The sequence below is a fragment of the Dendropsophus ebraccatus genome, chromosome 9 (genome assembly GCF_027789765.1).
Source record: "Dendropsophus ebraccatus isolate aDenEbr1 chromosome 9, aDenEbr1.pat, whole genome shotgun sequence".
NCBI lineage: Eukaryota > Metazoa > Chordata > Amphibia > Anura > Hylidae > Dendropsophus > Dendropsophus ebraccatus.
This window is the reverse complement of record NC_091462.1, coordinates 99,425,632-99,447,092: the sequence shown is the minus strand read 5'-3', so window position 1 is coordinate 99,447,092 and position 21,461 is coordinate 99,425,632. Positions and strand designations below refer to the sequence as shown.

The window sequence follows — 21,461 nt, the reverse complement described above, 5'->3', positions numbered from 1 at the left end:
GCAGTACCAGCCGGGATAATCTTTTCTGAGACTGTCCGTTCTGTAACCCTGCCGGGTCACGGAATGGTCGGTCTCATACTAAGTGTGCACATAGGCCTAACATGTAACATGGCCTGTTAGGATGTTTTGGATGGAAATGGCTTTGGATTTCAGTGAATGTGACCTCCTAATGCTGTAAATGTAACAAACGACCATTTTCAGTTCTTTAAAACCTATAAAATGTTTTGAAACTCTGCTGTGTATATTAATTTGGAGGTTTTTTTTTCCAATTTTTAAGAATATACAGTGATGACTTTTATTATACTGACTGTTATTTGCATCAACCATTTAGGAAAATCCGAGATAAATATCACTTGCATAATAATTTGGACCATGGTGTATATCTCCCTCTCTGTCTCTCTTGTACCATTCCTTCCCACATTTTACCTTCATCTTCCCCCTGTACTTGATCGCTCCCCTCGCCTTCTGTCATCCTCCTACATGAGCTTATTTATCTTTTCCTTTATCATAGACCAGAATGGAAACCACGTTTGGCCCAGCGTTCACAGCAGTGACCACCATCACTAAAGGTAAGGAGGGGAATGTTCAGCTCTTATCCTCATCTCATGTTACTGGCTTTTATGTAGGACTTTAAAAAAAATTTTCTTTTTTAATTAACATTTCTTCAGTAAAGTTATATAGCTTTGTAATGTATAAGTTATATAAGTTTGCAGCAGATTTAAGAATGTAGTGACAACTTTCTTTACCTATTTCTATGCCAGGCCGGTAATAATAATAAAGCCATGCTTACCCGCTTTCATTCCTCTGGTACACTCCCGTCTGCTTCTTTGGGTCCCGACCCACTGACAGTCCACTCAGCAAATCACTGGCCGCGATGGGACAGTGCAGTGATTGGCTGAGCGAGCTGTTAGTGAGGCGGGACCCGGGGAAGCAGACAGGAGCACACCAGAGGAATGGGAGCGGGTAAGCATGGCGTCTTTATTATTTTTCACGCCTCATTGGAAGTAGTTAAAGAAAGTTTCCATCACATTCTATAATACATACCTCTGTTGTCAGTCAATATTACACCAAGAGGCGCCCCTTGTCTCCTTTTCTTTCACTACATTCTTGCAGCAGAATGAAAATCTGCTGCGAGAATACAGAGCCATAAACTCGCAGTGTGTAATCCGCTGTGATACGGTTCGCGTACGTGTGTATGTTTTTACATTTAAATTATTTACATGTTACATTACAGATGCTGCTCCTCTGCTGCCACTAATGGCTGACTTGGGAACAGCAGGGCTGCTCAAGCCCTCGTGCCAGCATGGTTACATATCACTAGTGCTGCAGCGTACAGATACTAAACCTCCCCTGATGTCTATATAATACATGTTAGTATTAGAATAGACATTACACTTGGGGAAGCTGTCTGTTTCAGTAGTGCTGAAGCCGCGTGGTGAAGGAGAGCTATACTTTGCTGTGTCTGAAGCCCTTGTAATACAGACAGCTTCCCTGAGTGTAATGTCTGTTCTAATGCTAACAAGTATTCTATAGACATCAGGGGAGACTCAGTATCTGCATGCAGCAGCACCAGTGATATATACCAGTGCAAGGACCAGGGTTCAAGCAGCAGTGTATTTCACAACAAAGCATTCATAGGAGCCGCGTCTCCCCTTACTGCTGCTACTCAATGTAAAAAAAATATACATTTTTTTAAAATAATGCTATAACTAGAGATGAGCGAATTTACAGTAATAGCGAAGCACAGCTCTTCATTTTCTCTGCAATCCGCTCATCAACCTGCTGCCTTGTAACTCACTGCCGCTCCTCCCCGGGTGCTGGGAAAAGCTGGGTCCAGTACTGGGAAACTTCTTCCAGTTTCCCGGGATTGGGTCCAGCTTTTTCAGGCACCCGGCTGTAAGCAGGCTGAAGAGCGGATTGCAGAGATAACAAAGAGCTTAGCTTTGTTATTACTGTAAATTTGCTCATCTCTAGCTGTAACTGTAAGAAAGAATTCAAGAAAGAATTTTTTTTTGCCAGAATACCACTTCAGTGATATACAATAATATTATTAAAGGGTAAATATTATTTTACAGCGGACGGTACAAACTCATTCAAGCAGCATCGAAGGACGCCCTCCACGTCCAGCACTTTAACCTTCTCACCTCGAGATGAAGATGATGTCATGGTAAGCAGCAAACTGAACCTCTCACCGTTACAGAAGGACCCATGTATAGCGCATATTGCCCAGACCTTACTATTCCACAATGATCACCTCCATACCGTCTCCTGGGTCTCCTCCAGTGTTTGAGTTGAAGCCTGCAGGGTGATGTGACCCCCCCCCCCCCCCCCCCCCCCCCCCCCCCCCCATAGTGGTAACTGGCCACCACTGTCATATAATGGGAAGGACCAGGCACAGCCACTACAAAGTGTTTGGCGCCAAAGCTGATTGGTGGAGGTGGAGGTGGAGGTGGATCTGATAATAATGGCCTTGTCTAAGGGTGTTATTAACTTCAGTTCTCTGTGAGTAACCATGCTATAGGGATTCTCTGCCTTAGACAGTCCCTACCTGCTAGAAGTGTCCCTTGACAATGAGCTGATCAGAGAGTTAACCTAGTGGGATCATATGCAATCAGTGATAGTCTATGGGGGTGAACCTGGTAGGAAAATTTCCACACAGCGCCACCACTGGGGAAATGAAGCATTACACAGTGCTCAATCAAATCAATAGATTGTCTGTGTAATGCAGGACAGAACAGGTCCTCGAGATGAGGATCCTGAACAGGGGACCTGCTCCAGTAACTTATAATTCCTTGGAGGGGTAGACAAAATGAGGTTTTCTAAACTTGACATTTCCTTTAACCTGTGGGTCAGCTTTCTAGTGTTTTCTATGGGACATAACATTACATATAAGCATTACAATACTATAGGATCTAGTGTGTCATCGCAACTTGACCACAAAGGGCTTAAAACAAGTTGGCACTGTCCCAGTGGGAATATCATTCCCAATATATATTCCCCTTTGGACTCCCCCCTCCACTCTCCATATAGCCCCCTCCTTCCCCAGCCTCCTCACATCTCCAGCAGGAAGCAGCCAAGCCGACTGAATTCAATAGGAGGAAGTGTCTGCATATACACTCTCAGCAGCACTGCCAGGACCGAGGCTGGAGAGTGGAGCGGCCGCTCATATATAGGGTGTTCGGAGTGTCTCTTGTACCCCAAGTCCTTGAAGCAATGCAGGCACATGCGGCTGACACCTTGATATCGTCTCAATCACACTCAGATTAGCGGCTAGAAGAACTGACAACCTGAAACTTAAGAAAATGTGAGCGACACAGAACAGGCTGAGGATCCTGGGTGGGTTATGGAGCTGACGCAGGACAGATGGACATTGATGTTTGCTCATGCTTGGATCCAAGCTTCTCTATCCCGTTCCAATCCCTCGGGTTTCTTCTCTTTGTAGCCTCCTATCAGCACCTCCCGACGCTCGGACTCAGCCCTCAGTTCCCTGCACTCCGAGTCCAGCATGCCTTTACGCTCCACCTTCTCACTCCACGAAGAAGAGGAAGAACCGGTAAGCGGAAAGTCTTACAAGATCTGTAAGTAGTCAGGCGCTGGCGCGTCTCGGTCATGTGTCCAGTCTTGGAATGTTGCATGGTGTATAGCTGACAGCTGTCATATACACTATGTACATATATTACAGTGCCAATTCCATCTGTAATCTCTGTACATCAGATGTAGATATTGTTAAGGAGAGTTATTTCCAGGAAGAATAACAGAGGGACAGTTCATTGATGGCTGTCACTGGGATACCTCTGATCGGTGGGTTTGCAGCTGCTATGACCTCAGCTGACCACTAGAGTGAAGGGGCGATGGTGTTAGGATGGCGATGTGATACTTCATCTCCACCTGGTGCTTTTCAGTGGTCATATGATCAAAGAAGGAAAGATCATGGCTGCAGTATCCTTCTAGGTATCACTTTATAATAGTAAGTGTTGGGGTATAGGGTCACCTGACTAGTACGTGTAGGCCCAGGCTATATTGAGGCTGTTCTTATGGTTTAATTCACACCTGTCCTCTGTCCATCCATACAGGACCCGCTGGTGTTTGCGGAACAGCCCTCGGTGAAGCTTTGCTGCCAGTTGTGCTGTAGTGTTTTTAAGGACCCTGTTATTACCACATGTGGGGTAAGTGAGGTGATATATACCCTTAAAGATACTGTTTTGATCTCAATGTTTGCTGTCAGGGAATGGAAGCATTCAGAGGCTGAAATAAAACTCACTACTGGCTCAGTTCTGCTTATACAGCTGAGGGTTTGCTGCAACGTACAAGTGTAAAGAAGAACTTTCATACATGTTCCATAGCCGTCATCTGGCTGTCGGCTAATCCTCCCTTCTTTCCCATAGACATGCATGCTCAGTTTGTCTGAATGTGTTTTCAAAGTGAGAGAGAATGAGCTGCTGCAAGACTCCTCTGCTAGTAACTTAGGAACCTTGTTAAAATCCAACATTTCTGATTTGTCTTTTTTATTAATGGGCACCTGTGTGTCCAACAGGCAGGATTGTCAGCAGAAAAAAACCCTGGTCCATCTAGTCTGCCCTTATATTATTATCTTAGGATAGAGAGATGTTTATCCCAGTCAGGTATACATTCATTTACTATAGATTTACCTACCACGTCAGCTGAAAGTTTGTTCCAAGCATCTACTACTCTTTCAGTAAACTAATATTTTCTCACATTGCTTCTGATCTTTCCCCAACTGACCTCAGATTATGGCCTCTTGTTCTTGTGTTTAGTTTTTTTCCCTCCTGAACCTTATTTAGTCCTTTAACATATATAAAGGTTTCCATCATGTCCCCCCTTTCTCTTCTTTCCTCCAGACTATACAGATTTAGATCTGTAAGTCTTTCCTGATGCTTTAGACAGTCCACCATTTATGTAGCCCGCCTTTGGACTTCAATAATTACATAGAGCCCGGAGAAGAGCTTAGCTAAGTGCTTCACTCCCTTTCTCACTTTATAGGATAGTCTCCATTGTAAGTCTATGGGCGACCTCATGCCGAGATCTCAGGGAGCGAAACGATCAAATCTTTTGAAATGTCCCTAATGACAGGGAGCCTTCAACCTGTGCCATCGAGAGTGGCAAGAATTCATCCTGACAGCAAGCAGGGATACTGCAAATGGTTTCTACATCCACTGTCCACTCCTATAGAGGGTCCTAGGCACTTGTTGGGGGTTGTAGTCATCAGTAGTGCTGGGAAGTTGCATTTGCTGATGGAGCTGGCTCTTGGCAGCAGCCGCGCTGTGTTGTTTGGCAGTCAGTGGGGTTCTTGGCTGGAAGCGGCTCTGTGCACCTGTAGCTACATAGATCTCCCACATCTGCTGGGAAAATTGTGAACATGACCCCTGTCATATCTGGAGGAAACAATAGGCGTCCAGGTAGGGAGCTGAATCCGCTGGCTCATCAGTATGTAGATGTGAGCACATGACCCCTGTAGCATTGGCTGATAACAGAGAACAGAGTATTGTAATCCATTCAGGATGAGACTGAAGATTAGTGTCCCTTTAATGGCTCGTCTATGCAACTCTTCTCATAAAGGTCAGTCCTCAGCCCTCCCCCGGAAACCTCCAGAGCATTGCCGACCGAGCCATGGAAAGTCCTGCGGCAGGAAGCACTGGGCTTCTCTCCCAGCTCCGTGCACACTTGTGCTCTCCAGGAAGGGGGCAGGGAGCCGCATTATCTCAGGCCACGGCTCAGGGGACCCATAGAGGCCTCTCCGGCCAGAACACACAGTGAAAGTACAAGAGTCATTTATCCGGCGCAGTCAGCGCCAATAAGTAGGTCCCTTTTAGAATGTGAAAGTGACGGTTAGAGGAGAGATGCGGCGTCATTGCCGGACGCTGGCAGAAGGGAGAACCGAAAAGAGGGAAGTGAGAGAAATGGTAGAAACATTGAGAAACTCTGAGGTGCAGCCAGTCAGATGTACAGACACACATTATATACACAGTAGTGTCTGCCATCCAAATTCCTGCAGTCTGTAATATAAGCTGATCATTCAGGAAAGTGGCCTCCAGCCTGTGGCTCTCCAGCAGTTGGATGTCAGGGAATGATGGGAGTTGTAGTTTTGCAACAGCTGGAGGGCCGCAGGTTAGAGATCACTTTCCTAAAGGATGTGGCTCCCCAACAATTGTCAGGGAATGCTGGGAGTTGTAGTTTTGCTACAGTTGGAGAGCCACTGTCTTATAGGTTCAGCCCCCTTATACAATATAGCAGATTATCTGATAGTCCAGCACCTGTAATGTACTACTGGCCCCATTATATTTTTCAGGAAGCTCATCCTCTCTCTGCAAATTTCCTCATACACCCACTAGATGGCGCTGTGAATATTACAGTCATTGGCCTGACGCTAAAATAAATAGGTTAATCTTTTATTACCTCCTCCCTAATGTGGATTATGTAAGAACAATGGATTGATACAGATGCGGAGCCTCGGCAGCCGACTATAGAGTACAGTATAGAACCGTCCTATAGTGATTGTATGGATCACCGCTGACTCTTGTCTCCTCTGCTCCACAGCATACGTTTTGCCGGAGGTGTGCCTTAACATCTGGTAGGTAGAGTCTTGTCTTCTGTTACTAGATCATACATTGTACACCTATAGTACGCTGAGGAGAGATGCTAATATTCATTTATTTGCTTCAGTACATGTGTGGCAGGAGTTCTCCTATTTGACCCCGCACTACTGACATTTACGTACGCTGCGCACTTTCTTTAGGGTGTGTTCCATTACTCTTTTAGTAAAGTAACATTTTCTCATAAAGCCTCCAGCTCTCGGCCTGTATCTTTTAAGGGAACCTATCTTACTTTTCATGCTGCCTGAACCATAAATCATCAGGGTGGTCCCTGGCAGCCCCTCACAACCAGCCTTGATAGACAGATCTCTTCCTGTTTGGGTATAGAGCGAGACCTATCAATCAAGTCTAGGGAGACGGGCAGAAGCCGCCAGGGACCGTCCCAGTGACAGGTGGTTCAGGTAGCATGAAAGCAATGATACATTTTTAGAAGCTGCTTTCACATTAAGGCTATGTTCACACAGTGTATTTATTAAGACACGAACGGCCATTGTTGGTGATAAAAACAACAGCTGTTCTCGCCTTAAAATAAAGCACTGCATTAAACTCTCTAAGAACTACGGCCATTGTTTGCTACTGCCTACAAATAATTGACTCGTCAATTATTTGCGGCCGCTAATGCAGGAGCAACGGCCGTTGTTTCCGCACTCTCACACAATGTATGGCCGTTCTAACAGCTGTACATTGCAAGGACTTTAATGCTTAATTGGATTGCAGGCACACCCAAATGTGCCCGCAATCCAAATAAAATGATGTTCCTGCGGCCTATTTGGTACTGTCGGCCACAGGAACATGTCAGACAGCGGCCGTTGTTTATGCATAGTGTGAACATAGCCTGCTGTTGTAAAATTCCTAGATACACCACCATAGATGTTCAGTACAATTGACTCCAGGTGCCCAAGCAGGGTATCTGTCTGGATATACACAGGAGGGATTCCTACCTGTCCCTGTGGGTTCATCCTCCTCCATAGAATATTTGTGACTTTCTAGGATATATACCTATTGTTTCCTTTTCCTGTCTGCTCTGATCTTCACATAACCACGCTTCCTCATTTCTTCCTCAACCCAGACAAGTGCCCGGTGGATAATGCCAAATTAACGGTGGTGGTGAACAATATCGCCGTCGCTGAACAGATAGGAGAACTTTTTATTCACTGTAAATACGGTTGCCGCCCCTGCCCCAACGGGAAGCCAACGACGTATGAAGTGGACCCCCATGGCTGCCCCTTCACCATTAAACTAAGTGCCAGAAAGTAAGTTATGAGGGGGGGTGAGGGGGTCTTGCCAGCTGAAACCCTAGTTGTGCATGCACTTCAATGGCTGGTGACTAAGCATGTGCGGCCAGTAAAAATACTCTTAACACTTTAGGCTGGGTTCACACTATGTATATTTCAGTCAGTATTGTGGTCCTCATATTGCAACCAAAACCAGGAGTGGATTAAAAACACAGAAAGGATCTGTCCACACAATGATGAAATTGAGTGGATGGCCGCCATATAACAGTAAATAACGGCCATTGTTTCAATATAACAGCCGTTGTTCTAAAATAACAGCAAATATTTGCCATTAAATGGCGGCCATCCACTCAATTTCAACATTGTGTGAACAGATCCTTTCTGTGTTTTTAATCCACTCACGGTTTTGGTTGCAATATGAGGACCACAATACTGACTGAAATATATGTAGTGTGAACCCAGCCTTAAAGGCATAGTTCAGCAAACAATGTTTTCTTTCAAATCAACTGGTGTCAGAAAGTGCCAGAGATTTGTAATTGACTTCTATTAAAAAAATGTCCAGTCTTCCAGTACTTATCAGCTGCTGTATGTCCTGCAGGGAGTGGTGTATTCTCTCCAGTCTGACACAGTGCTTTCTGCTGCCTCCTCGGAACTGTCCAGAGCAGTAGCAAATCCCTATAGAAAGCCTCTCCTTCTCTCATGACTTTAAAGAATACACCACTTCGTGCAGGACATACAGCAGCTGATAAGTACTAAAATACTTGCGATTTCTTAATAGAAGTAAATTACAAATCTCTGGCACTTTCTGGAACCAGATGATTTGAAAGAAAAGATTTTTACACGGAGCAATTGTCTGCCTAATCGAACCGGCATTGCCCTATTTAACCTCTCTGTGTAATAAGAGACTTATGGCCAATGGCCGATTATAGGAAAAGGACGCACAAACAACCTAGCAGTGTTCATGCAGCCCTGGCCACACGATTCCTGAGCTGTGTAATAGACGCCCCTCTGCTAGGTCAGGGGTCGGGGCGTGTAATACGGCCTTCAGTCTTCTCTCCCTATTGCAGACATGGACCCTTAAGTGTGTATGGGGGGGGGGGGCACTAGATGTCTTATGTGATTGATCAGCTTTATTCTCTGGATTGGTGGGCGTCGCAGCACAGGCATGTGTTGTGCATGATCATGTATCACACCAAACACTGTTGGCCTGTCCTAAGTACCGAGACCCCCCACAAATCAGGATGAAGGGACCACCATGCCTACAGGGTTGGACCCCAACCAATCCAACTTTGATCTCTTTATTTCCTGGACGTTTCAACCCAATCTTAACATTGAGATCATTGTATATACATTGTTAGACTGAGATAGGTAACGTGGGATGAGTTGACATGCTGGGAGTTGTAGTTGACTAACAGTGGATAATGTGAGCACTAGGACTGATCTCTTCTCTTTCTGTTCTGTGATCGCAGGGACCATGAAGGTAGCTGTGACTATCGGCCGGTGCGTTGTCCTAATAATCCAAGCTGCCCCCCACTGCTGAAGATGAACCTGGAAGCTCACCTCAAGGAGTGTGAACACATAAAGTGTCCTCATTCAAAGTATGGGTATGTTCATCTACATAGAGTATATAAGAGGGCTTCTAGGAGACATAGTGTGTAGAGAAGACCCCACAATGTGTCATAGCTTCCATCATGAGTGTTGTCTTGCGTCTGCTCTCTGTGAGGGTCTGCTTCCTTGTAACCTCCAGGTGCACGTTCATCGGGAACCAGGACACGTATGAGACGCATCTAGAGACTTGTAAGTTTGAGGGTCTCAAAGAATTTCTCCAGCAGACCGATGACCGCTTCCACGAAATGCAAGTGGCCATGACACAGAAGGACCAGGAGATCGCCTTCCTGCGCTCCATGTTGGGGAAACTTTCGGAGAAGATTGATCAGCTGGAAAAGAACCTGGAACTGAAGTTTGGTAAGAGCGTTTCAGGCACACCTTAGATAGATAGCTGTGAGTGTTTGACCTACACCCGTTCCTCCTGACACCCACCACCACCACCTCCATACACAAGCACTCACCTTGTTTCAGAAAGCTATATAGATTTGTACTTTACCTGTATTTAAAAATGTTCAGTCTTCCAGTACTTATCAGCTGATGGATGTCCTGCAGGAAGTGGTGTATTCTTTCCAGTCTGACACAGTGCGCTCTGCTGCCACCTCTGTCCATGTCAGGAACTGTCCAGAGCAGAAAGGTTTTCTATGGGGATTTGCTGCTGCTCTGGACAGTATCTGACATGGACAGAGGTGGCAGCAGAGAACACTGTGTCAGACTGGAAAGAATACACCACTTCCTGTAGGACATACAGCAGTTGATAAGTACTGGAAGACGTCAGGTTTTTAAATAGAAGTAAATTACAAATCCTTGACACTTTCTGACACCGGTTGATTTGAAAGAAAATATTGTTTGCTGAACTACCCCTTTAAAGGGTTACACTCTAATGAGTATTTGTAGAGGGAGCGGAATCCACCACTTCCTGCAGGACATGCAGCAGCTGATAAGTACTGGAAGATTTGAGATTTTTATATAAAAGTCATTTACAAATCAGTATAACTTTTTGAAACCAGTTGATTTAAAATAAAAAAAAAAATCGCTAGATAAACCCTTTTAATATGTATAGGCAGTTTAAGGGAGCCTTCACACATAATGGATCCACAGCAAATTTCTCACTGCGGATCCCTGCCCTGTACACGCCTGCCCCGTTAACCCCTCGCCACCGGCGTGTATACATCACCTTCTCCCTGCTCCGGCTTGCTTCGGGGCTCCCGGCATCTTCACGTCCCGCTAAGCCAATCAGTGCGCTGGGGCGGGGCAGCGCACTGATTGGTTGAGCAGGGCGTGTCGGGAACCCCCGAAGCAAGCCGGGGGATAACGGGTGGGCTGCTGACATACTCACAGCGGGATATCCATCCTGCTGCGAGTTTGTCTGCCCATAGTGTACAGGGCAGGGATCCGCAGTGGATCTTGCTGCGAATTCGTAGTGAGAAATCCACTGCGGATCCATTACGTGTGAAGGCACTCTAAGGCTATGTTCACACACCGTGACAACCGGCCGTTCCGTGACCCTGCCCGGGTCACGGAACAGCCGGTCTCTGTCCGGCCGCAGAGCTCTGATGCAGGCGCATCAGCGCGCTCCCGCATTAGAGCTTCCCCCTGCACACTATGGAGCGAGCGGCTGGAGCCGCTCGCTTCATAGTGTGAACTGACAGGCTTTCCTACGGCCGCAACGGACATAGTTTTACGTAGTGTGAACATATCCTAAGGCTGTTTTATGGCTGCAGCTGCAGGACATAATGAAAGTTGTTTCTCAACAGCAGAACATACTGGGATTTGTAGTTTTCCAGAAGAGGAGAATATTGGGAGATGTAGTTTCCTAGCATTGGAGCATCCTGGGAGTTGTAGTTTGCCGCAGATAAAGAGCCATAAGTTTGAATGTTAATATCAGATACATACAGCCTTCAGATGATCTTCTTTACCTGTGGGCTATTTTCCCCTGTTATCAGCCATTACAGGTTGAGGAGGGGCTGTTCTCCTGAAATGAACCTCCCTTTCTCTTTACAGACGTCTTGGACGAGAACCAGAGTAAGCTGAGCGAGGACCTGATGGAGTTCCGTAGAGACGCCTCCATGCTGAATGTAAGCTGAGAATACGTTATACAGTAAGTGCCCCCTCGCCATCCTGCACGTCTCCGCTCACTGTGCCCCCCTCCATGTTACAGGATGAACTCTCCCACATCAACGCTCGTCTCAACATGGGAATCCTTGGCTGTAAGTGACAAGACGTTACACCCTCACCATCCCATTGGTTCTCATGCCGCCTCACCACTCACTGCCTCTTCTTTTCCCCTCTGCAGCCTATGACCCCCAGCAGATATTTAAGTGTAAGGGTACTTTCGTGGGTCACCAAGGCCCGGTGTGGTGTTTATGCGTCTACTCCATAGGAGATCTGCTGTTCAGCGGCTCTTCTGACAAAACCATAAAGGTAAGGGTTGTCTCCATATTGGTTGTGTGTTTGGCCCAGGCTTCTTTATCACCTCACTTACACTGGCTTCTGCTTTAGGTATGGGACACCTGTACGACCTACAAGTGCCAAAAGACGCTGGAGGGGCATGATGGCATCGTACTGGCCCTATGTATTCAAGGGTGAGCCCCCAAACCTAGCATCATTGTGATAAGTCATCTCCAGCTACAACCTCTGCTGTCAGGGCATGTTGGGAGTTGTAGTTTTTGCTGATCTGACTATTTATTTGTATTGATTCTGCATAATCCCTGTTCTCCTATTCTACAGAAGCAAGCTGTACAGCGGCTCAGCGGACTGCACTATAATCGTGAGTATTATTGACCATACTTTCTCCGATGGCCGAGCAATGGAGAACGTCCTGCTCTAGTGAATATCTCTTCTGATTTCAGGTGTGGGACATCCCAACGCTCATGAAAGTGAACACCATCCGAGCGCATGACAACCCAGTGTGCACTTTAGTGTCCTCACACAATATGCTCTTCAGCGGCTCCCTGAAAGCCATCAAGGTTCGTGCCCATCTCGCTGGGTGACCTATGTTTTATCTTGGATACTAACCACATACTTCTTGGCTAGTAACAAAAGTGGCAACAATGTAAATCAGACATGTGGCAGCCAAACCTCCTTTGGGCACCCAGTCTAATGTGTATGGGCCAATCACAACTCTGTACAGAGGCTGGGGAGAGAAGGATCAGGCCTATTAGATTTCATCTGTCCAGTCCTGCCTATCTCAGGGAGGTAGCCACTGGCACATATATCCGACAGTAGGCCGGGCCAAGAATCTATGTCTATTGAGGCATCAGGAGAGACAGACAATGAGTATTCAGTCCACAGATACCTTATGTGTACGACCAGCACTGACTCCATGTTTCCTCTTTTCTGTGCAGGTTTGGGACATCGTGGGTACGGATTTAAAGCTGAAGAAGGAGTTGACCGGCCTTAACCACTGGGTCCGTGCACTTGTAGCCTCACAGAACTACTTGTACAGTGGATCCTACCAGACTATAAAGGTGAGCGATCACTATGCAGGAGGATGAGGGCAGAGCTATGTGATATATATATTATATGTAATTATTACTTTAGTTTTATTTTTTTTCGCTTTATGATTTAGAATTAGGTTGGGTTCACAATGCGTCTTTGCTGTCCACCTAACATATACGTTTTATGGAGAGAAAAGCAGATGCAATTGTGTGCAATCCATTTCAATCTGTTTTTCCATTGAATTCCATCATAAAAAAGGGGATTAAAACAGATGCTTTTTTTTTTTCACCCCCAGTTTAGTAGCCTACCCAAAAACGTTCACCATGTTTTTGTGTACATTAAAAGTAACCATTTAAAACTGGATACGTTAAACGGACTGCAGTGTGAACCTAGCCTGAATCAGCACTGTGGCCCTGTCCCATGCCTTCCCTGTACAGCCCGACCACCCACTGTGCAGGAGAACTGCAGCACAAAGCCATTCAGCCTGTCATTGTCAGCATCCCGAGGGGTCCCAGAAGTCAGCCCCCCCACTGATCAGAAACATAGGATGCTGATATGTCATCACTTTATGAGGTAGAATTAGATCTTTAACCCCTTTCCGTCAGCAATCTGTATATATACGTTCTCACTGCACATACCCAATACAGTAGGAATGTATATATATATATATATATATATATATATATATATATATATATATATAATATATGTTCCTGACTTCATGGGGTTACTGATGTGTGTGGGACCGCTGTAGTGAGAGCGATCCCGCTCACATCATCACAGCATGTACCGACGAGTGGGGGTAAGCTCCTTAACTCCGTCCTGTCGGTTTGGCGTTCTATGCATAGAGTCTGCTCTCAGACAGGCTCTATACATAGATCGCTGATAACTCTGATCTATGCTATGCTATGGCATAGCATAGATCAGTACATGCAATCTAATGATTGCATGATTTACAGAGAAAAAAGTGTAATAAAAAAAAGTTTTTAAAAGTATAAAAAAAAAAACCTTATAGCCCCCCCCCCCTCCCAATAAAAGTTTAAAGTACCCTCTTGCCCATTATAAAAATAAAAATATACGGAATTGTCCAATCTACTAAAGTGTAACATAATTGTTCCTGCGCGGTAAACGGAAGGAAAAAAACGCACCAGAATTGCTGGTGGCTTGCAGGAGATTGTCAGCTGAAAAAGCGTGCCTTTCCTGATCCCCAGATATGCCTAAATGCTAAAATATGCCATTATCTGCATTCAAAAAGACTTTCCCCAGGTCCCCCCCCCTCCTCTCTCTTATTCACTGCTCATTATCAGGAAATCTCAACTCTTTTACATCAGTCCTGCCCTGTCTGTTCTATGGAGAGGGGAGGAGGAGGGAGATTAATCACCAGCAGAGAACAAAGGATTACACAGTGGGAGCTGTGTGAAAGCCGGTATTCAGAAGTCAGTGCTGACTTCAGAGGAGATAGCCCAGTGATGTAGCTGTAAATTAACTTTTTGTTGTCCTGTTTTGGTGCCTCATCTCCTTCTACCCCTCCCCTCTCCATAGACAACCATGAAGACAGGGGGGGAGAGCTTCAAACTGCTTTTTCATGATAAAAATGCATTTTTCAGCTAATAAACCCAGTTACAAAGTTTCTTAAAATCGCCTGTACTATTGATTTCTGCAAAAAAAATAAAAAATAAAAATTAAACGACAGGTACACTTTAAAATTGATGTAGTGTTATATTCATAGTGCAGAGCTGAAGCGGCGTGACACAGAGGTCTTGCACTGTATAGAGAACATTTGTGCTGCGTCCCCATAGGCCTTGCGGCAGATACATACAGGGCATCGGATCCTTGAGCACAGAAAGTAATGTAGAGGACACACATTCTGTATATAAGTAAATTTGTGTTGTTATTGGCAGATATGGGACATCAGGACCCTGGAGTGTGTCCACGTCCTGCAGACGTCTGGTGGAAGCGTTTACTCCATTGCTGTCACCAACCATCACATAGTGTGCGGGACGTACGAGAACCTCATCCACGTGAGTAGCAGTAGTCTCCTACATATACTGCATAAGAGCTAACAATGACATAGAGAAGAGGAGAACGACCTCCGACCCCCCACAACTCCAGCTTTTGTAGAATCACTTGTCTCCTACTGAAGCTGCACGTTGGAGATCGCTCTGCTGTTCCGCCATTGTTACACACTTGTTATATCCTATCCATGTTTCTTTTCCTATATAATTGGTTATTCTCCTCCACTCAGGTCTGGGACATTGAATCCAAGGAACAAGTTCGTACATTAACCGGGCACGTGGGGACAGTGTACGCTTTGGCCGTCATCTCCACCCCTGACCAAACCAAGGTTTTCAGTGCCTCATATGACAGGTCCTTACGGGTACGTGTGGCTCCTTTTATATAATGTGTGTGCTGATCTGTGGGGAGATGGGCGGCCGCTTTAACCCGCTTATCACACAAAACCAAATGATAACATCGAACTAGAGGAATACAAGCCCCAATGTTGGGGGAGTCTGACAGCCTCATAACACTGGCACAACCCCTAACCTCAATGTGTCAGTGATGGGGGAAGCCTAGATCTGATGCTTGAGCTGTGAGATGATATACGGCGAGTGTATTGTGTCTATAAAACAGGATCTTCTTCTTCTTCCATCAGGTCTGGAGTATGGATAACATGATTTGCACACAGACATTACTGAGACATCAGGGCAGTGTGACCGCATTGGCCGTATCCCGAGGACGTCTGTTTTCAGGGGCAGTAGACAGTACAGTGAAGGTAAGTTTTATCCTCGTACTCCTGCCTGACATCCACTAGGTGGCGCCATTACACAGACAGAAAGCTTGAATCTGCTTGAACCAAAATTGGAGAAAATGCCAAAGCCTGATATCCATGCATGGAGCTGGATCCCAGGAAGTCCCTTACCTGTGGAGTATTACTGTATAGCTCCTTGTCTTGTAGCTGATCGCAGGATGTGTGGGGAGACCTTCCAGAATATAGGACGTCTATTGATTTCTATTGATTTCAATGCAAGTGCTTTACCCCTCATAAAGAGAGATGCTCCGTATAGTATCCTCTGATAGATGGGGGTCTTCCCTTTACTGTGACCTTACATCAAATTCCCCAACCAATTGTATTCATTTAATTCATTTAGTATAGACCCTGTTGTTTCACCCCCTTAAAGGGGTACACCGGAGAGTAAAAAAGAAAAGGTTTTCATACATCACTTTCAAGTAATTTTGTTATTGTATAATTTTATATTTATCCACCATTTTATGTTGACTGGCAGCAGTAAGGGAGCGACATAGGCCTCTCTTCAGCCACCAAATTTCATGTTGGTAACTGCAGGGCTGTCCAAACCCTGGTCCCCGCTCAACTGCTGTCATTCAGAGCTGCTGCACACACAGTTTAGGTAATACAGAGCAGCACCCCCCATATCATCAGGGTTCTGTGTGTGTGTGTGGCAGCCTTGGGTCAGAGTGAGGGAGTGTGGACTAGGGCTTGTGCAGTCCTGCAGTTCCGGACGCAAACATTTGTGGCAGCAGAGGGGCTTTGTCGACCCCTTACTGCTGCTCCCTTCCTGGCATTTGGCTCCCAGTGGCTGGAGAAGTTGGTTGCAGCCCTAGGGAGTCCTGGAAAACATGGATACAGCCATAGGCCATAGGCTTTATATATGTTTTCTCAGCAGCCCTTGGGCCGCATCCAACTTTGTCAGCCGAGAGTTTGGAGTTTGGTTCAGTAAGTTCGCTCATTGCTACTTTGGGGTATTCTTTTAAAGGATTATTCCAATCGTATGACCAGGATATTCTATCACATGATCAGTGAGACCTCCATAGACTGAAGGAGGAGGGGCAGATTAGTTCAGCGCTGCGTTCTTCTCACAGTCTCCCTTGCACAGCAGCGCCCACCATCTTCTATTCATGAAGCTGCAACCCAGCCCCATTTAAGTGTACAAGGCCTTTCTGTACGACCTGGTGGTTGGGGGCACCGCTGTGCATGAACATACAGGGTTACAGCACTGCTCCCCCCCACATTCTCACGATCAGTAGTGGTCCCAGAGATCAGACTCCTACCCATCATAAATCTATCCCTATCACTTTACAGCAGCATGCGGCCCTCCAGCTGTTGCAAAACCACAATTCCGATTATACCTGGACAGTCAAAGCCATAGCAGACATGATAGGGATTGTAGATTTGCTCCAGTTGGAGGGCTGCAGGTTCTCCATCTCGACTTAAGAAGACCTTTTCTTTGTAAATTCTGTACAGTAAGTGACAACTACTCCCATTCTCCATTGCACTCATTCTTCCTGTCTCCTCAGGTCTGGACCTGCTAATTGAGGCTAAGCATCATCTGCCCGGACCACTGCCAAGTCTTCTCTGCCAGCCATCCATATATTGCCACGGACATGTCACTTTTGATATGATTACGGAACTTATTTGGGAGATGCTCAAGGCTCTGGACCCGGCTCTCCTTCAGCTGGATCCTTTCTGCTTGGACACAACAACCATGCAGAGTCCACCCCAGCCATTCCCTCTAAGCTGGGCAGGAAGGGACAGCGAGAAAGACAATATAGACTGCAGGACCATGGATGGATAGTCTGTAGTGACAAGGATTAAAACGTCTCCGTTGTGGGTTGCTCCAAAGGAGCGATGTCCGGTATATAGAGAGGCTTGGGAGCTGTGTTCAGTATGAAGCTGTTTCTTTCACATCCACCAGCCTGGCATCTACCCCCATCTGCCCAATGTGATATTACAATGTGATAAATGCTGCTGGCTCCATCTATGGGAACAGGACACAGTCCTTATACCTAGGGTTATATGCACTCTGCCAGTCTATACTTACTAGTCTGAGCCAGAACCACCATGTTATACACAGCTGCCATACTGTTCCCGTCTTTATCTTTTTAGGGATTACAGGTCTACTTACTGGTGAAGTCATCTTGGTTCATCTAGTCTACTACTACTGCCTAAAGGGGTTATCTAGGATTAGCAAAACATAGTTCATTTCATGCTCAGGCTGTGTGTGGTATTACAACTCGCCTCCATTCACTTCAATGGAACTGATCTGCAATACCACACACAACCAGAGGACCAGAGTGGCGCTGTTTCTGTAAGAGCACTACTAGTTTTTACAATCATGGACAACACTTAATTTGTGGCCATCCAGCCAATGCAAAACTACAGCTCCCATCATGCCCTAACAGCGTGGTTGTAGTTTTGCATCAGTTAAAGAGCCACAAGTTGGTAAACATTGCTCTAGCCCTCTGGTGTCATGCATCCAGCTGTTGCAAAACTACAAATCCCAGCATGACTTGGCAGCCAAAGCTTTGAGTATGGCTGTGCAGGCATTGATGGGAATTGTAGTTTTGCAACAGCTGAAGGTTGGACACATCTGATCTAGTCAGAGTACTTTCAGTGTAAATGGTTTATAAATAGTGAGGTTCCGGCACTCCAAAAATAGGACTGACCGTTTCGCGCATGCACGCTTAGTCATAGTCGGACTATGACTAAGCGCGCATGCGCGAAACGCGTCAGTCCACTTGTCCACACAGCATGACACGTTCAGCTGAATTTTAAAATGATTTTATAAATTTTGGATTTTTTAACCTATTTTTGGAGTGCCGGAACCTCACTATTTATAAACCATTTACCTGCCGACGGACAGCCACCGCCAGGAACCGTGCACCCTCCTGCATATGCCGAGACCCTAACGGACACACGGGGAGGTGAGCTGATTTCCACTACCTATTTTTTGTCTACTTTCAGTGTAAGGCCCCGTTCCCACTGAGCAAAACTAGCGGAATTCCGCGCCGCGGAATGCCGTTAGCCTCCCGCTCATAATGGGAGTCTATGGGAGGCGCGTGCTCCTGCCCTGTCCGCGCTGAAGAATGAACATGTTCAGTTTTCAGCGCGGACAGGGCAGGAGCGCGCGCCTCCCATAGACTCCCATTATGAGCGGGAGGCTAACGGCATTCCGCGGCGCACAATTCAGCCGCGGAATTCCGCTAGTTTTGCTCAGTGGAAACGGGGCCTAAGCGTTTTCTGGCCTCAGACCACTAGGTGGTGCCATTCTCCTCTTTCCAGCTTGTCTTTAGTACTTTTCACCACCAGGTGTCAGTGTTACCTTGCTTTCTGCTCTAGGTATAGTGCATATATGGCTGTGAATGCGAGCTTTATATGTATTATATGTGCAGAAAGTCTCTCCGCAGCAGTGTAGAGGCAGGGGAGCTCCACAGCACTCCATATTGACCGCAGGAGCTGATTCAGGGGTACAAAAGTGTGATAAGACCCCCATTAATAAATGTGATCTTACATAATACATTCTATATATCTGTTACTGATCAGTGATCTGTGACCTGTAGCTCTACAGAAATTGCAAAACCAGAACTCCCAACATACCTTGACAACCTGCAGCATCTTGGGAGTTGTAGTTTTGCAACAGCTGCAGACTCTAAATAATAACCCTCATCATCCAGCCCCTTGGGTCCTAAGCCCGATCTGGGAGAGCATCGCTTCTGTATGCAATGAAGGAAGTGACTACTGCTATGACCCCCCCCCACACACACACACACACACACTCCTTCCCCCCTTGGTAGTGTACTAAATCTACCCCAACCACCAGACACAAGTGAAATCGCTACAGTGCAACCTTTGACCTTTATGATCTGATGCTGGGACATTGATCCTATGCTGGAGTCTAGGTGCTGCTTAGGTCCATTGTGAATAATGGGGAGTCCAGTTCTTAGAAGACCCCACAAAGCTAGTGTGGTCTGTACAGTATATGCTATAGAAAAGTATTTAACCAGAGGTTTGACTATCCAGCTTTTGTAGAACTAGCTGGTGGCATGCTGGACCTTGTAGTCCCTCCGGTCTGTACCATTATCGGGCGGGTGGGGAGGCCCGTCCCTTCTTTTAGTCACTGATGTTTTTACGGTTTTGTATAAAATGTATTAGTGCACACGGTGTACTCTGTATAGGTGGTCCCACTAGTGATATATGCTGTGCACCCGCTCATCATTGTACATACTGTAGATTTTAATGATTATTTTAAATGGACGCTAGACAGGGTTGTATCATAACTCTGCTTCATCGCCTTCACTTCCCTGCAGGTTTTTAGAGGTCCTGGTATGAAAACTGTGGCCCTTACCACCAAATGGGAACAAATCTCCAGTCTTCTGATGATGTATCGGTCCTGGAAAAGCTGGGTGATCCTCAATATGGCGGCAAGCACAAGGGTTGTCACTCAGCTTTCCTAAACAACAATTGCTATTCAGGAGTTGGGAAAGCTGGGTGACAATTGCAGTGGGATCTGATTTGGTTTCCATATTGATTGTTACTCAAGGACCTCTAATCCCTGGTGATTTTATGATTTTGGTGGTAAGTGCTGACTCCATAACACTAATGTTCACACTCCTCCTTGTGTGCGGTAAGCACAGGGGTCTGGACAGGTGCCTCCTCCCACCCCGGTCCATCTTACTTCCCAGCGATGACCCTCCCGGTACGCCTCGCTCAGTGGTCCCCCGGCTTCACCTCACATCATGTGTCACTTTCCATAAGCAAAATAAAGTTTTCGAGCCCTTTTTTTCTACAGTTTTTAAATATTGTATTATAGGATCAGTGATTCTTCATTTCCAATAAAACTGAAATGAAGGTGGAGTCTGTGTTGTCTGTCTGGTTATGATGTCTGTGTCGCCCTCCTCCATTCTATACAGTGCATTCTCTGTTTTTCATATCTATAAGGGGCACCATCTGTCTTTCTGTGAGGTTCACGTCTATCCTGTCTTATTCCTGAGACCCTTGGCCATTGCCAGGTGAAGGGCATGTGAGCTGCACTCAGCACCCGATATGTCTTGTTCGCTTCATAGACTATAGTAAAGGGACTGACAGCCAGGGAGTGAAGTGCAGCTGCCATGTGTTTTTCCCATCTATATCTTGTGATCACAGTGGTTCCCAGCAGTGAGACTCAAAGGAATCTGTAGCAATCGGTGGATCCAAATATTCAGAACCCTCAAGTTTGGACATTTCTTCTTTAAAATATGTTTCCTCCAACATATACTGCAGTGTAAAGGCAGGAGGCCCACAACAAACTTGTCTGGGTAAGCCGTCCTAGGTGTAGCTGTTATATAACTTGTATATGGCATTTTCCACCAGTTTTATTTCTTCAGGATCCATTTCAATTCGGTTGACCGTCAACTAGTGGGTGGAGCCTAACCAATATGATGTCTTCCATACACTGCACAAAACAAAGAGGGGACTTTGTTCTCCTGTATCTCTATAGCAAACCCTCAGAAGCAGCAGCAGGGTGAAGGACACAGAGAAGAAATGGACATGGTACACTATGAATCCAGCGTTAACTTGTTTTTTTTGTTGTGGCAAAATGTGTCTCCATTTATTGTGCCGTGGTGGCATTGTTCTACTGCAGCTCAGCTCCTATTCACTTATGTTGCATTTACACACAGAGATTTATCTGGCAGATTTTTTAAGCCAAAGCCAGGAATGGACTATAAACAGAGAACAGGTTATACAGGAAAGACTGAGATTTATCCTCCTTTCAAATCTATTCCTGGATTTGGC

The 21,461-nt window shown here is 45.9% G+C and overlaps 1 protein-coding gene across 5 annotated transcripts in view; it reads left to right on the top strand.

Annotated features, from left to right (window-relative positions):
- The window catches only part of TRAF7 (TNF receptor associated factor 7), a 47,914-nt gene extending 29,197 nt beyond the window's left edge, over positions 1–18,717 (top strand). For 4 of the 5 annotated variants that reach the window (XM_069984023.1, XM_069984027.1, XM_069984026.1 and 1 more), the window contains 19 exons: positions 512–569; positions 2,076–2,167; positions 3,443–3,553; positions 4,074–4,166; positions 6,556–6,589; positions 7,681–7,864; positions 9,316–9,450; positions 9,594–9,811; positions 11,456–11,529; positions 11,613–11,661; positions 11,748–11,875; positions 11,954–12,036; positions 12,182–12,221; positions 12,304–12,420; positions 12,799–12,921; positions 14,794–14,913; positions 15,138–15,269; positions 15,546–15,665; positions 17,207–18,717. In XM_069984023.1, the coding sequence (XP_069840124.1) occupies positions 512–569; positions 2,076–2,167; positions 3,443–3,553; positions 4,074–4,166; positions 6,556–6,589; positions 7,681–7,864; positions 9,316–9,450; positions 9,594–9,811; positions 11,456–11,529; positions 11,613–11,661; positions 11,748–11,875; positions 11,954–12,036; positions 12,182–12,221; positions 12,304–12,420; positions 12,799–12,921; positions 14,794–14,913; positions 15,138–15,269; positions 15,546–15,665; positions 17,207–17,221 (1,926 nt within the window). In that variant the 3' untranslated portion in view covers positions 17,222–18,717. The remainder of the gene's footprint in view (positions 1–511; positions 570–2,075; positions 2,168–3,442; positions 3,554–4,073; positions 4,167–6,555; positions 6,590–7,680; positions 7,865–9,315; positions 9,451–9,593; positions 9,812–11,455; positions 11,530–11,612; positions 11,662–11,747; positions 11,876–11,953; positions 12,037–12,181; positions 12,222–12,303; positions 12,421–12,798; positions 12,922–14,793; positions 14,914–15,137; positions 15,270–15,545; positions 15,666–17,206) is intronic. The other variant, XM_069984025.1, reaches the window with a different exon arrangement.
- The last annotated feature ends 2,744 nt before the right edge of the window (positions 18,718–21,461 follow it).